The 16546-nt window shown below is 40.4% G+C and overlaps 1 protein-coding gene across 6 annotated transcripts in view; it reads left to right on the top strand.

The window, feature by feature from the left end:
- The first annotated feature begins 2274 nt into the window (after window positions 1–2274).
- meis2a (Meis homeobox 2a) overlaps window positions 2275–16546 on the top strand; it is a 60531-nt gene continuing 46259 nt past the window's right edge. For 3 of the 6 annotated variants that reach the window (XM_073826660.1, XM_073826659.1, XM_073826657.1), the window contains exons 1-7: window positions 2275–3108; window positions 3497–3717; window positions 4100–4241; window positions 4496–4546; window positions 4996–5046; window positions 5501–5650; window positions 12367–12481. In XM_073826660.1, coding sequence (XP_073682761.1) covers window positions 3097–3108; window positions 3497–3717; window positions 4100–4241; window positions 4496–4546; window positions 4996–5046; window positions 5501–5650; window positions 12367–12481 — 742 coding nt within the window. In that variant the 5' untranslated portion in view covers window positions 2275–3096. Of the gene's footprint in view, window positions 3109–3175; window positions 3331–3496; window positions 3718–4099; window positions 4242–4495; window positions 4547–4995; window positions 5047–5500; window positions 5651–12366; window positions 12482–16546 lie in introns of those variants that run through there. The other 3 variants (XM_073826658.1, XM_073826655.1, XM_073826656.1) reach the window with 2 other exon arrangements.

Raw genomic sequence — 16546 nt, 5'->3', positions numbered from 1 at the left:
CAGACTAGCATAGAGGACACACACACACACACACACACACACACACACACACACACACACACACACACACTGAGAGTCTCACAGTGCCGTGAGAATAGTGCCACTGAAGGAAAATACGCCTTTCACACACAAGAATTTACAGTTACTCACGAAACTTCTACAAACATTGGAGTTCCACAGCTTTCCTTCAGGGACTAGAATGACATGTTCCCTGAGGTCAGACAGAGTTTAAGCGGAGCTAAAGCAGTAAACAGAGAAATTATTATCCTAACATAAATATTCACTAAAGAACAGGACCTCCATACGTATCAGAACTTAAAAGGATGGAGCATTTACAAATAGGGATGGTTGATCTAAAAATCATAATTAATCTTGTATGAAATGAATTGTTTATAGTTGAGCAAATATATGAGGGAACAGCACTAGGCGTGTTTTTCGTTGGGCGCGTATAGAGGCGCGTGAACTCCCGCTTCGGCGACCTGTTGTTCTGTAGAAATCTGTTTATAGGTCGCCTATAAAACAATAATTAGAATTTTAAGACGAAACCGTTAGAATTAAAAAGGATCAAATAGTTCGACATTAACAATGTCCTGAAGCCTTGAACATTAAGCCTCGAACGTTTTTTGTTGCTAGGATGAAGCTGTTTACATGAAGTAATTTCACAAAACTAGAAATCGATACGCCTCTGAGTCTGACTGATGTTTTACATTTCGATTATATTTTTGTGTTTATTTTATGTGATGTTTTTTCGTGAAAGGATGAGTTAAAAATTGTGAGAGTTTATGTAAAAGTGTTTGCGTTGAAATGTATTCTCACCCGCAGCTGGGCAGAGACACCGAGAGCTTTAACCCTAAAATGACCTCAATTTGACACCAGCAGATGAAATTTTACCGCCTGTTAATGCCATCTTCTGCCGGAGCCACGGATCCCGTTCACAACACAGATTTGAGCTTTTTTTTTTATTTTTTATTATTATTAAAGTATCTACGCATGAGTTTAATTCACTCGGTAGGTTAAAATATTTTATTTCTTAAAAAGACGAAGCGAAGTGTTTCAGACACTTTTGAAACCGAAAGCGTTTTTCTATGTCAGTAAAGTTTGAGTCGTCGTGTCGGTTTTATATGGTAGAAGCGCTGTGGTTATACCAGTGATAAACTGAAAAGTAAACCAATGCGCATCTTAGAGTCTTTTTTTAATCAACCGAAAACGTTAACAGAGCATTTTTCTTATGGTATTGATTTGTTGTATGACTTCACAGATACGTTTTGTTAGATTTGCACGCGTTATAAGTAAGTTGCAGTTGTTCCAAATGAATTAAAATTGTTTCTGTAATTGCTGTGATGGTGTAGATCAGCAGTGGTAGTCTCAGTGTTAGTGCGCCGCGGCAGACTCGATTCTATAAGGATGCGATGGACTTACCACTTTTGTCCGATCACGCGTTTCTATAGAAATGGTCCTGATCTTCTTCCTCGCGATGAAGCAGTGGTCAGACAGCGCGCTCTCTGTGTCCACTGCAGTCGCTATTGCACAGTGATCCCTTCTACTTTCTCCTCGTGGTCTTCCCTCCCCTCTGTCATAAACAGAGCAGTCGTTGCATTTATGAAATCCGTTTTAATTGCTTGCTTCATTAGAACTCGAGACCGTAGCTCGGGCGTCTGCGGAGCACTTTATTGACCTTGTTTGTGGAGATCCCGCTCGATTTCGGCTCCACTAAGCCGTGAATTGTTAATTTCGAGAACAAAACAAGTCAGAGAGCTCTAAATGTAGACATTTATGTAAAAAGCGATCGATACGGCGATGATGTCACATGTGCCGCGATGCCGGCTATATGATCATTGATGAGGAGTAGTATTTTAAGGGTCTGTTTGTGGTATTAGGGGCCATCTGTAGCACAATCAATATCATTGCTCCTCCTCTGAAACTTCAGGCCTTCCTAATGATTGATGATCTTGGGGCTCTTTGATAATTTAGGAGCGCGATGCACGGCTCACATTTCAATCTTCAAATGCTATTGGACTAAAGAGAGGGATTCCAAACATAAACCTCATTTCTTCTTCTGGCGTGTGGAAAAGTTCACTTTATTCTGAGAGGGGCCCGTCCAAATATCCATTAAACAAAACAAAACAAAACAAAACCTTGTTGTGCTTCGCACTAGAAAAAAAAAAAAAAAAAAATGGGGGAACATGTGTGACACTCGATATCGGTTGTATCACATCGCTCAGTTATGCATTAAGCAAAGTCTGAAGGCTGCAGTGACTTTCCTTTGTCCAATAAAGATACTAATAGCGCTATTTGAACGTTTGGACGCGTGCCCAACGCGCCGCGACGCCTCTCCTCAGCGTATGTGAGTGGGATCCGCGGTGCGCTGAGTTACGTGGCTCCCCCCTCGCGCACTGGACGCTCGCCTCTCGCGCAGGGTTTGGCGTGGAGCTCGTGCAGGACTGGCTGTGCTCGGCGCCACTTCCGGCTTCCGTCATTTCATTCTCCCGCCGATGCGCGCAGCTCAACTCACTGTGTTCTATAAGCGAGCGAGCGGCCGACCTGCCAACACTCACTGACACTCACTCATCTCAGACCGCGCGAGAGAGAGATCGCCGCCGCCGCCGCGTTTTTTACAAACTCTTCTCTTTTCCTTTTTTTACACTAGTAATAAAACAAGAAAGCGGACCGGAGGCATAAAGGAGACAGGGACTTGTGGGATGAAAACGGGGCTAAAAAGATTCATCCTCTCCTGAACATCATCACCAACCATCATTCATTCATTACCTTGACAACCCCTGGCTTTGATTGACAGCTGGAGTGGCAAAAAGCCATGAGACACGACAGTTTAGTTACATGCAGGTTGTTGATGGGCCGGCTGTAACCTTCAGTTTGGCGCTTGACTTTTTTCCCTTTCTTTTCTGGGGGGCAAAGAGGAAAAGAAGAATAATTGCAAAACTCTTCCTGATGCCTGCGCTCGTCCTCGGCCGTACTGGAGAATAGGACAATTCGCCAAGTTGCTCGAAAAAAGGGATCTTTCGCCGCGCATGAGTTTGTGAGCGGACTGGGAAATTAAATCGACGACACAGACCCAAAGGTTTATTGGAGCGCAGGCTGATGGCGCAAAGGGTAGGTTTAAAATCTCCAACACTCACCTCCACTAATACACTATCTATCACAGGCCTCGAGTGTCGCCGCACGCACGAGCAAAACTCCTTCAGTCTGACGCACTTGATTGGGAATACTCTCCGAGTCTGAGCGCCCGAGCTCCGCCGACGGGCTCCTGCTCCTGCAGCCGCTTTAACGACACGCTTTACCCCCTTCGGGAAGCACGACTTTACCATGTTTTTGGTAATTACGGCCGAATCCGCCCGCAAACTTTAGTTTCGCTCGACACTTTTTCTCAGCTTTTCCCCCACAACGCTACTCAAGCCCTCTTTCTCTGCAGCCTTGTGTCTGTCTTTTTTATTTTATTTCATTTTTGTGTTCTCTTTCTGACTTTCTGCTTCTCTTGCAGTACGATGAGTTGGCTCATTACGGCGGCATGGACGGGGTCGGGATGTACGGGGATCCTCACGCGCCTCGGCCGCTCCCGCAGGTCCATCATCTGAATCACGGACCGCCGCTCCACGCCAGCCAGCACTACGGCACACATGCCCCCCATCCCAATGTCATGCCCACCAGCATGGGCTCAGCTGTCAACGACGTGTTAAAGAGGGATAAAGATCAAATTTACGGGTGAGTTACGTATTAATATCGGATCCTTCAAACAAGCTCTTTCCCGTAATAGTTGTATTTTTTCTGAAACTTTAATAGTGTTTCTGCACGGCGTTTTGCAAGCTTTGCTAGAGTGCACTTTTATTTCACAACTTCAACTTTACTTAAAAATAATTTTAATTCCATTCCAGTTTAAAATCTCTGAAGAGTTACAAAAGCAGTAAATGCAACTGATTTAAAAAAAATGTAGCATCCGAACATTTCTGCTTTGTTTCGGGACGCGGCGTTATTCCCCGCCGAGCTCGAACTATTAAACACTCTTCCTGATTTTATTCGTCGGTTGATCGCCAGTTAATGTGAAGTGAGCGCTCTAAAGGTTAGTGTGTTGCTGTTGTTTCTGCAGTCATCCTCTGTTTCCTCTGCTGGCTCTGGTCTTTGAGAAGTGTGAGCTGGCCACATGCACTCCTCGCGAGCCCGGGGTGGCGGGAGGAGACGTGTGCTCCTCGGACTCTTTCAACGAGGACATCGCTGTCTTCGCCAAACAGGTCACTCACGAGCCGACATACGTATTTAAAGCATTAAAACAAAGATAATAATAATCGATGACTTAAAAGCGTCCTTTTTATTTAAGACCGATAATTAAATTTCCATCAGTGCACTTGGATGTTACGTTAAACGACTGTTTTTCTACTTTAACCAGATTAGTGCCGATTGCAATTTTAATGTTTTTTCATTAACGACTGAATTGCTGCGCATTTCTTCATCGATTGCTATTAACCCTCATTTTGGTGTGTTTTAGGTCCGCGCAGAAAAGCCTTTATTTTCTTCAAATCCAGAATTGGATAATTTGGTAAGATAACACTTCAGCACTGATTGTCTTCGCACTTGAGTTCTCTAAAACGAGTGTGACTCATTTTTTTCGAGACTTTTTCTTTCATTGGATCTGGAGATAGTGAAAGTAAATACGAGGGGGCTGTTTGAAGTGAACAGGAGAGCCGCTCACAGCGGTCTGGAGTGGAGGATATTAGTGTGAAATAAGTCACTCATTATAGGGCTGATATCACCATCAACCCCCTTAACACTTCACACAGGCCAATCATTCCACCTGCAATTTTTAGATATCAAAAAATAATTGCTTTTTATTTCTCAAGCACATTATTGAATTATTTCGTATTATTGAATTCAATTTTTTTATATTTGAATGGGCGGTTTTTGTTCACTGCGAAATATTATGCAACGAATATTAAAATTAAATAGCAAAGAAGAGACAATTCTAACGACGTCAATTTCTCTTTACAGATGATACAAGCCATACAAGTATTACGGTTTCATCTTTTGGAGTTAGAAAAGGTAATCTTTCAATGATTTGTATTGATTTAATTTTAGAAATAATTTGGGTGAATTTACTGGTTAATTTGTTTTTTAATTAATAATTCAAATTTTGTATTACTTGGTGTAATAAAAATAAAAATACAATTTGACAAAATTACTCCGAACATAATTTGATATTAAAACCATGTTACTCATTAATTTCCACTTTCTGTGGAAACTGGTTTCATAGGAATGTAACAGAAATATTCCAATGTATTACACAGAAATATACACAGAAGTTATAGTTTCTGCGTAATTATGATGTTGGTCTCAAGCGTTTATTTTTGTCGATTAACTTGTTGCATAGGTCTCAGGAGAATATTAAGCATTGCTACAATTTCTCTATTGTTTCCTTGTCTGTGCTCATAATGGCCTTTAATCGTGCTTCTTTCTGGAGCGGCTGTTGACAGAGCTTTTCTTTTCTCTTCTCAAGGTGCACGAACTCTGCGACAATTTCTGCCATCGGTACATCAGTTGTTTGAAAGGAAAAATGCCCATAGATTTAGTGATTGATGAACGGGATGGCAGCTCAAAATCAGACCACGAAGAACTCTCGGGATCTTCAACTAACTTAGCCGATCATGTAAGTAACACAATGATTTAATAGCTTCTATCTGCGTTGGATATTGTCTGCAGTCTACTCTAAAATATAACGTGGGTGATCCAAATGGCTGATAATAATAGAAACGATGTTCTTAATTTAAATTGAATGGTAAAATAGACTCTTGGCTGAAAGTTGCAGGCGGCTTGTGAGCAAATACGGTGTGTGTGGAAATATTTATTTTTTGTTCATTTACTGCTGCTAGCTGATGTAGACTATTATTTTGGCTTTTGTATTATATTATATCTATATTTTGGGCTGTTGCAGTCGCGCATTGCACATGTCTGCTTTAAAACAAATTAATAATTGAGACATGGATATAGCCTATCTAATGGCGTTATAATCTATTTTATATGCATCAGTGTTATGTGAGCGTGCACACTATTTTGTTTAAAGTATTGGAGAGTCAAGTTTGTAATGTGTTTCTCTATAGTTTGCCAGGATGATGATGTTGTTGTTAATGTGTTTAATTGTCTCCTATTGATTTTTGTTGTGGTCTGAGTCCGGTTTACAGGCCCGATGCTCCATTATACTGAATTCAATAGCGACTCAGAAGCTTTACATTTAAATGACTTCGGCTGTGTTTAAACGTGTTGATTTCGGTGTTGTAAATGAAATGTTTGGGGGGGAAAAAACTTTTCCGCGTCGTGTAGTTCATATCGAGCGTCCTGCAGTGAGTCTCGTTGATGTGTTGAGGAGCTATAGATGGAGTTCACAGCAGCAGATCAAGCCTGCTAAGAATTAAAGCAGATTTGAGGCTTCTGAGCATCTGTTAGGTTCATCTCAAACTGTATTGATCGATTAAAAACCGGGATCACATTCAAACGACTGTTTCAATTTCTATATACTAAACAACTCACTCGATGTGTTTGTAATTGTAGAAATAAGACCCGCTGTTTCTCTTATTGGGTTAATTTTGCTAATGACAAAATTAGAAATGTCAGTTGAGTTCAAAACGACACTTAATTCGACTGGACATCTAAACACTGACCGCGAGTCGAAACTGCATTTAATATTTTGTGGATTCAGATTGCCTTTACGTCGTTTTTTTTCGAGCGGTTTGTAGCCTAAGATTTCCATTGGCATATCATTTAAAACATGCTGATATCTTGTGCATGTTGCATCGCCATTACATTACACGATTAACGCTGGATATTTTTGTCTGATAATTTGAGTTTTGTAGTCAAATGCACAATGTGAGCTTTAATAGCTAGTGTAGAATATTTTTATTTTTTGTTTGCATAAATATCTAAATATGTGTGAGCATTAGCTCGCATGTGCAGCAGAGTGCTTTGTGTGTGTTTTGAGGTCCAAACGTCACATTTGCATAGTGTGCTTGTGCGGCTGTTTGTTAATGAGAATAAATGATTGCAGGCCTGTTGCTGCCCCACATACTGAGAAACACACAACTTCATAAGCGACACACTGGCCTGATGTTCAGCTCAGCACAAAACACAAAGCAGACAACTGCTCCGATTATATTACAAATCTAAATTAAGCGCTTTTGCAATTTCATTTGGATCTTGCACTTTATTATATGCGTTTCCTCCCTTTTTTGTATGTTTGAGGACAGCAGTTTGATAGTTGGATATGCAAATTTATTTAGGTTGTACCTATCTCATCCATTTTTTTCTGCTTTGATATGCATTTTTAATATATTTTGCCCGGGGCTACTTCATTTGGTGAAAGTTGCTTTGCTGGGGATGAAGGACATGCCTTGTGCTCTCTCTCTCTCTCTCTCTCTCTCTCTCTCTCTCTCTCTCTCTCTCTCTGTCTCTCTCTCTCTCTCTCTCTCTCTCTCTCTCTCTCTGTACCTGCTGTAGGCTGTGAATATAGGCACTTTTATTTACTATTGAATGCTACATTGTCTTTGAGTGTGGTTTATAGTGCTGTCAGAGTATACAAGGCCTTTGTCAGGATGTCATTATATTTTTGATTTGCCTTCTGTTACTGTCCAGCGCCTTAAAACATTCATCCTGCAGTTATTCAAAAATAAGCTTCGAAATTAAATCAAAGTATCCACACTATTCAACCGCTGTACTACAGAGATTTGCACAATGCATTTAATTTTTTAAATAATAAAAATGACATCTACCTCCTCCGTTAGCTTTGTCTAGTTAATAATCTGTTAGTAACCAGTTAATAATATAGACAATAATTAAAATGTTATATGAAATTTGTTTTTGCAAATGTAAAAATAAATAAATAAGTGCAATTCATAATATGTTGATGGTGTTTTGACCTCAGTGTCATCATTTTGATTTGTCTGTGACGTGGTGAAATACTGTGACGTGCCTTTGGCATCCACATTTCTCCTAATTGTTTGTGGCTGTCAGTAGCTTGAATGTTGATAATAAATAAGTAATATAAGCCACATATAGAAGTATCTAAAACACTAGAGTCATTTTTTAAACACAAATATCTTCTGTGAGTGTGCTGTGGAGATCTCTCTCAAATATATTAAGGCCAGTAACAAGTTTTCTTTTTAAAACGTTGTTTTTGTGTTGATTTGTAGTGCTAAACTGTTTACACGACCACAGCTTCCAGGTCATATAGTCAGTGCATTCATGCAGATCATCAGCCTGTCCTAATAAAGCACTGGTCTGATCTGTTTGATCAGGGTTCGACTGCTCTCGTCTGGACACACACTCACTTGTTGCTGTGCTTCTATAGTGCTGCAGGCTTCTGCTTAGTGCTTCAGATGCAAGTGTGTGTTTGAGGTTTATTCTCCAGTTTAATAAATTCATGGATTTCAGAACATAGTGACATGCAAAAATTATAAATTGGTAACCTGCAATCGCACAACATTTCAATCCATAAAATAAGTTTTGTTAGTGCAAATTGATGTATGTAGGTGGATTTAGAAATGTTAAATAATATAAAAAAATTTCAAGTGTTTTTTCAAGTGAGGTGTGCTTTTGCCATTCTGTGTCAAACAGAAGAGCATTACTAAACCTTCACTCACATCTCTTTAAAAATTCTGGGCTGTCAATTACTCCAGCTCAGCGAGGGCTCCTTTCTCATTCTTGTCAGATAATTGGCAGTTTCGCTTTGAATAGTCATTCTGAGATGCTTCAGACCGTCCCTTTAGCATGTTTTGGGAGCGCTGGTGTAATTACATGTTAAATGCAACAGAAGCGCGTGTGGATGTGACGCGCAGGAGGCCTGGCGAAAGGTCAGGGCCTGAAGATGCGCTCGCCTGCGTTTCGCATGTGTCAGCGGGATCATTTTTACGTGTTCGCAGGCATTTCCAATTCGACATACATTTTTCTGCAAGTGCGTGGTATCTAGTGACGACTGCGAGTCAAAGTTAAGGCAGGTGCGGGTCAGCGAGACCCGGCGGCCAGCGGTGGATCGTCCGCTCTCCTTCCGCCATTGTTTCCGGCTTTTATATTAATTACATCTCGCATTATCAGCGTCGAGTCCGTGACCCCGTGCGACGGCCCCCGGAGACACGGCGACCCTCTATCTTCTTCTTTATCTGCTCTATTGTGCCGGCGCTGTGTTTGCGGCCTGCTAACGGTGCTCTTTAACACAATTAGAGGAGAGCACACAGCGGCTGCGTTTGACTCCTAATTATCTGCGGCGATGGGGAATAGTCACATGCTCGCTGCTTTCTTTCCTGGGTGGGGTGGAGGCTCTCTCAGCCGTTTGGGTCACACGATGTCTCTCACTCGCTTTCTTTACAGCTTGTTTGAACTTTAATGGACTCTTGGGAGCCCTGACAACTGTTTTGTTGTGATGTGAGGCCTGAGAGAGAGCGAGCGAGTGAGTGAGAGAGAGAGGGGCGGCTGCATTATTCATAAGTGGGAAAAGGGCTGTTGCTTTTTTGCTGCCGAGTGGCGTGAGGAAACTAGATATCAGCTGCAAAACTCTGGGAAGCTCGCGTGGATGTGTAGCCGTCAGCACATACGGTTCGGCCTTGTTCGAGTGGAACTACAGGGGCGCGCGTGTGTTTTTAGGCCTGTCTTGCGGCAGTGGGCGTCTCGGCTACAGGAAACAGAACCCGGTCATTTTCATGGCTTGGAACAACACGAGCTCGTTCTCGGTGGATGAAGCTTCAGCTGAACTGCATTACGCAGAGACGGCTGTTTTTTCTTTCCGCTCTTCTCTGAAGACGTGCCGTAAATGTTCTGACAGAGCCAACGTCATTTTCACTGCTAAACTATTACATGAGCAACAGCTGATATTCATCTCAGATAAACACTGCAGCTACAGCGTCCAATCACGGTTTGGGGAATGTTATTAAAAATGGCATAAATCATACTCTCCGTGATCTTTTGGAATAAAATAGCTGTAATATGAAAACACTGCAGATATTTCTGATGAATCCCAGCAGCTCAAATGTATTTTCCACAAGATCCCTGATCATCTGAATCTGATCTGAATTTGAGCAGCACAGATTGTTTTTTAAAATCTGTCACACCAAGAACAATAACTATAACTGCTATGACTGCATCCACACTAATGAACAACACCTTTCTGTTTATTATAAGTGGCATCTGCCGTCCTAATTGCTCAAACATTTCAAACTCAGATGGATTCTGATTGGCTGTTAGTGTTTTTGTCTGTCATCAGCTGAAGAAAAATGAATGAATAATGATAATCGTGAATATTATAGTTGTGTTATCATTACAGTTAACATCCTTGGTGTGAACAGGCCTTTATTGACCAATAGGGTAGAGTAAACATTGTAACCTATTTCATATGCAAAGACTGGACTAGCATAGTACTATAACATAATTATGGATTATATTGACTGAAATAACTATGATATGTCTGTGGTAGAGCTCTGTGAGTGTGATTGTGTCTGTAGACTGTGTGGATTGGCTCGGTTCTAGCGTAGTGAACTAACAGCATTAACAGCAGACATACGCCGCTGAGACTCGTAAGAACACTTAAGTCTGTGTGTGTGTTGCTGCACATACTCCATTGCTCTCAGATTAAGACTTGAGCTTTGTCTCTAATGAGCTTACAGCAAATGCTTGCTGTCGTTCTGCAGATATTTGTGTCTCTGGTGTGTGTGTGTGTGTGTGTGTGTGTTTAATGTGTTTGTTTGGATGGGACTCTATTGTATCAGACACACACTTCACACTCGTGAGTGACAGATGACCTGCAGTTGCTACCTTAAGGAGCTATCCGATTTAACCTGTGAATTGATTTGGAAATGTTAAATAATATTTATGCCATTTTTAGGTTGCAGTTATTCACAGTGTGCATGCAGGTGACTCACTGTGTGTGTGTGTGTGTGTGTGTGTGTGTGTGTGTGTGTGTGCCGGGATTGTAAGACTTTTTCTCGCTGGAGTGGCAAAGGAAATTCCTCCTCTTGCTCGTCTATGTGTAACACAGATAAAGCTCTTCCTGTACAGTACAAATCCTGTTTCCCCCGCGGCCCGATCGGACCCTGAGAAACCTCAGGAAGGGTGAGGAGGAGATGCCCTCTTACTCATGACAAACGGCCCTCGTGGACCGCTGTGTGTGTGTCCGATTAGATGCTGTGCTTGTGACAGTGGAAATGATCAACTGCTGCTCAGAACACAGACGTTTGGAATTCAGCCAAGTTTTGGTCATTCTTCTTCTGAGGAACACAACAGAAGATGTTTTGCAGAATGTCCAAGTTGCTCTTTTCCATATAATGAAAGCCAATGAGGGAGGGCTCTAAAAATGAGAAAAGTATGTCATGTTCTGCTTTGTATGAGCAACAGACAAACACTTCATTGCTTGACAAGCTGTGGTTTTCATTCAGACATTCTGCTAAATATTTGTTTGTGTTTCTGAGAAGAAAGTTATGCTGATTTAAAACAACATGCAGGTGAATAAATTATGACAAGTTTATAATGTTGTTTTTTGTTGCATTAAAGATGCTGAGATGGTAATGACACTGTTAGGCGGCTTGTGTTGTTTATATCGTCACAAATGTATGCTACATGGACCCTGGTATATTTGTATCAAGAGCCAACAATACATTGTATTGGTCAAACTGATCAATTTGCCAAATTATGCCAAAAATCATGAGGATATTAAGTGAAGATCATGTAACATGAAGATATTTAGTAAATTTTCTACTGTAAATATATCAAAACCTAATTTTTGATTAGTAATATGCATTGCTAAGAACTTCATTTGGACAACTTTAAAGGCGATTTTCTCAATATTTGGATTTTTTGCACCCTCAGATTCTAGATTTTCAGCCAAATATTGTCATATCCTAACAAACCATACATCAATGAGAAGCTTATTTATTCAACTTTCATATGATGTATAAATCTCAATTTCAGAAAACTGACCCTTATGACTGGTTTTGTGGTCCAGGGTCACATATTATCAAACAGCTCTATACATAAAGCCAGATACATATAATATAAGAATATACATAAGTATATCCACTTTTATCTGCATGCATACAGCATGCTTGCGTAAAGCAATATATCTAACTATATTATTGTCCAGTTTGATCTTCTAAAGTGACAGTAAGTCATGAAGTTATTAAGATATGATGAACTAAAGCTGATGTTCTGTAAAGCTGATTTGAAATAATGTGAATTGTGAAATGCACCAGACAAATAACATCTGTTTGGTGTTTAGATGTGCATCTGAATCTTTGAAGTGTTTGTCCAGCTCATTCATGAGTTCTCTCTTTCTCTTTTGTGCTGTGGATGGGGAACGTGGACGGATGGATCCGCTCTGGCCGTCTCCAGAACCCAGCGTCCTGGAGAGATCACGACGACGCCACGTCCACACACTCGGCCGGCACGCCGGGACCCTCCAGCGGAGGACACGCGTCACAGAGCGGAGACAATAGCAGCGAACAAGGTGAGTCCTGTGATGCTTTCATGACCGAACCATATCAGATATGACGTAAACACTGTTTGCTGATGTGGAGAGCGAAACCTCACGTCAGCTACGTTGTGTCATACCATCCCACAGTCCCCATGAGGAAAACAGATTAAAAAAGTTTTGAGATCAATTCAAACCAAGAACAATCACTATAGTGATAACTACACCAATGTACAATAACGTTCTGTTTATTCTAAGCTTTCAATCCTGTCAATGTTTTAAATATTCATCAGCTGGAAAACAGTTTTGAAATCATCCCCCTGTGTCATTATCATTGTAATGTGGACTCGCTGTTCTCTTTGAGTTACAGCGATTATTAAAACTTTATAGATATCATTGTAGTTATCATTCTTGGTGTGAACAGGCCCTTTAGGGTTAGGAGATAAAAAATATATCATTAGCTCAGTATAAAAACTGTGTAGTCTACTAATGATATAGCAATATATAATATATAATAGAAATATAATATAGTGTATGATCCATAGTGCAGCTGTGTGTGATGAAGCAGAGGAGAGTGTTATTGATCATGCTGAAGTCATAAGTACCAGTGAGCTGTTCCTCCACTGCAGTTATCGACTCTCTCACACTGGATCCAGTAACGGCTGGTCGATACGGGCTAACACACTTACGGTACAGCACGCAGAACTGCCTCCGAGTGATCCGGTCAAGCCCTGGCCCAAACTAAAGCAAACAGAGAGTGAGACAGACACACTCAGAGCGAGAGATGAGAGGCAGGACAGAGAGAGATAGAGAGCAGGACAGCAGTCACGAAGAGGCAGAGATGTGGAGCTCTGGTGCAGCAATGCAGCCGTCCTGCAGCGCACTGTGACCTTTCACCCCGGCTAGCAGAACAGACGCCTCATTTCTCACATTCTTGCAATTACGTTCACGCTAGAAGCGCTCGTTCGCTCTCAGCAACCAGTCCACACGTTCACATGAGACAGGACAAGCGTGAGTTCCTAAAACAAAGTTTATTTGACAGTGCTGGAAAGTGTGTGAGAGACACAAACTCTGGAGCCTTGTGCTGTTTGTAAATGCAGTATAGTATCGTTCTAATATACGTACGAGTGTGTGCTTGTCTGTACTTTTGAGGGTCAAATGTTTTAAACATAGTCAGATTAGTGATCAGTGTATTAGTCTGTTTGGAATAACATAAATAGTAATAAACATTAACTCAAATAAAATAAAATTGTATATGTATATAAAAGCTAGTTCCCAAGGCAACATTTCTTAGTTTTCTTCAGGTTAAATTGAAGTGCTAAAATAATCAATGTTGGGAAAAGCTACTTTTAAATGTAATGCATTACAATATTGCATTGCTCCCTAAAAAAAGTAACTAATTATGGTACTTAGTTACTTTTTATGGAAAGTGATGCGTTACGTTTGCGTTAATTTTAAAATCTGGGCAGTGTTAGCTTGTTTGTTTTTAATATAAAAAGTTCTATTTTTGGCAATGTCAGAGCCTTTTCACACCAAAAGCCTATTACAAAGCAATAAAAAAAGAAGAACAAATGTTAGTTTATCTTGAGTAATTTTTGTCTATTAGTATTGTTGAATTGGATCACCGAAGGTCAGCAGCAAAGATTTTGGTTAATAAAATGAGATTGAATTCATAAAGGATATTTGTATTGTTTAACATTTAGTTATTGCAGGTTTGTGTCATATTTTAAATTGAATTTCACTGTTTTTATTCATTTCGAGGAATACTCAATCAGTTTTTTGTGAGTGAGTTAAATAATGCATGTTCACATTTATTTTTAGAACAAAAGTAACATCTTACTCGCATGCTTTCTCAACAGAGAGCTGGGGAAAAAAGTAACTGGTGTTACTTTTTTTAAAAATTCAAAATAATGCGTTACTTGTTACTTGAAAAAAGTAAACTGATTACATAACTTGCGATAATTGTAATGCGTTACCCCCAACACTGAAAATAATTTAAACTAAAAACTAACAAGAACTAGAAATATTTCTAAAACCGCAAAAACTAAGAACCATTATATGTTGTGATATTGCCCAGCCCTAAAACTTGCTTTGTGCTCTCAGGCATCATACACACAAAATTATGATTTTCTGTAAAGCTGTATTGTGAAAAGCACTATACAAAAACATTTGGCTTGACTTAATATCAATCATTACAGAAGGACCCATCCGTCTCTGTCTGTGTGCAATCACTGCTAACTGACGACAGCAGCGTGTCTGTCCAGTGTTAATGAGTTAATGAAGCCATCAGACCATCATATATCTTCACACACATGAGCGTGTTCAGTGTCATCCGGTCAAACACACTCTTTCTGTTCAACATCAGTTCACTGTGCTGGAAGCGGCTGAGAGGTTTCATTTCACTGACTGCAGTGAGCGGGAATCCTCTGCCCTTTTCCACAGCAGTTTTTTAGGAAAATGAAATATCAGTTGTGGCCCTCAGGCACTGAGACCCTCCACACACACACACACACACACACACACACACACACACACACACACACACTTACGGTTGAGATGTTGTTGCAGATCTGGCCTTAGACTTTCTTCTCTTCAGACTTTATTCTTTTTAATGTTAAAGTTTATGCCACAGACAGAGAGACGAAAAAGGGAAAAGTTCAGACACACAAAGACAGAATTTTACTAGGACATCATTGTGTGTTTCTTACACATACGTGTGTCTTAGTAAACTCAATACTGACCCACAAACACAGACAGAACGATGGGAAGCAGGGATATCGCATGGCTTTATTTGAGATCTTTGTAACTTTGGATCCTTTGCAACAGAAATATTGACTTTTAATAGTGTCTTTGCTTTAAAGCTTTTTAATTATCCATGTCATGTTAGAAAACATCAACAAACAATCACATTCTTCCTGTTGCTTGCAAGAGAATCAATCTGTGAAAAACACGTTGTTCATGACCTCCGGACTCAGGGTCCTTGTACAGGGTGTGTGTTCATCTCAGTGACCGCAGGTGGACATGATCACGATTAAATACTGCTGGTGACAATTGTAGACAAATAACAAGCACAGTAAAGCTTACAGACAGAAGAGAAATGAGATTAGTGAAAGGAAGGGAATACCTTACATGCCTGCTCAATTCTAGCAGCTTTATTAGCACTGCGCTGGCCCTTTAATAAAACAGCGCTACTGCACTGAGTGTTTTTTCGGGCTCTTGTTTTAGCACGCTGTGCCTGAGGGGGTCAGCCAAGAAGTCACCCTTAAGAGGTGATAATCCCATCACACTAGTCTCCAGCGCTGTTTTCCCGGATGGCATGAGCGGTTCTGTTCTCATGAGAGTCTGACCCGTGTTTCTGTGCCGGCGAGGGGCTACTGAGGCCAGCGCTGTCTAAACCATGTGTTTCAGGCCTGGGTCTCAGACAGTAGGAATATAACATGGTATACTGTAGATAATCATGTATACTTAGAATAGCAAAACAAGTAGACTTAAAGAAGTAGTTCACTTTCAAAACAAAAATTTACTGATAATGTACTCACCCCCTTGTCATCCAAGATGTTCATGTCTTTCTTTCTTCAGTCGTAAGGAAATTATGTTTTTTAAGGAAAATATTTCAGTATTTCTCTCCATATAGTGGACTTCTATGGTGCCCCTGAGTTTGAACTTCCAAAATGCAGTTTAAATGCAGCTTCAAAGGGTTTTAAATGATCCCAGCCGAGGAAAGATCTATCAAAATGATCGGTTATTTTCCAAAATAAATTACAATTTATATACTTTTTAACCTCAAATGTTCGTCTTGTCTAGCTCTGTGTGTACTCTGTGTAGAGATTAAAAAGTATAAATTGTAAATGTTATTAGAAAATAACCAATCGTTTCACTAGATAAGACCCTTCTTCCTCGGCTGGGATCGTTTAGAGTCCTTTGAAGCTGCATTTTGGAAGTTCAAACTCGCGGGCACCATAGAAGTCCACTATATGGAGAGAAATCCTGAAATGTTTTCCTCAAAAAACATAATTTCTTTACGACTGAAGAAAGAAAGACATGAACATCTTGGATGACAAGGGGGTGAGTACATTATCTGTACATTTTTGTTCTGAAAGT

Source organism: Garra rufa, chromosome 21 (assembly GCF_049309525.1).
Source record: "Garra rufa chromosome 21, GarRuf1.0, whole genome shotgun sequence".
Lineage (NCBI taxonomy): Eukaryota > Metazoa > Chordata > Actinopteri > Cypriniformes > Cyprinidae > Garra > Garra rufa.
Note: the sequence above shows the minus strand (reverse complement) of the source record. Positions and strands in the feature narration are given on the sequence as shown.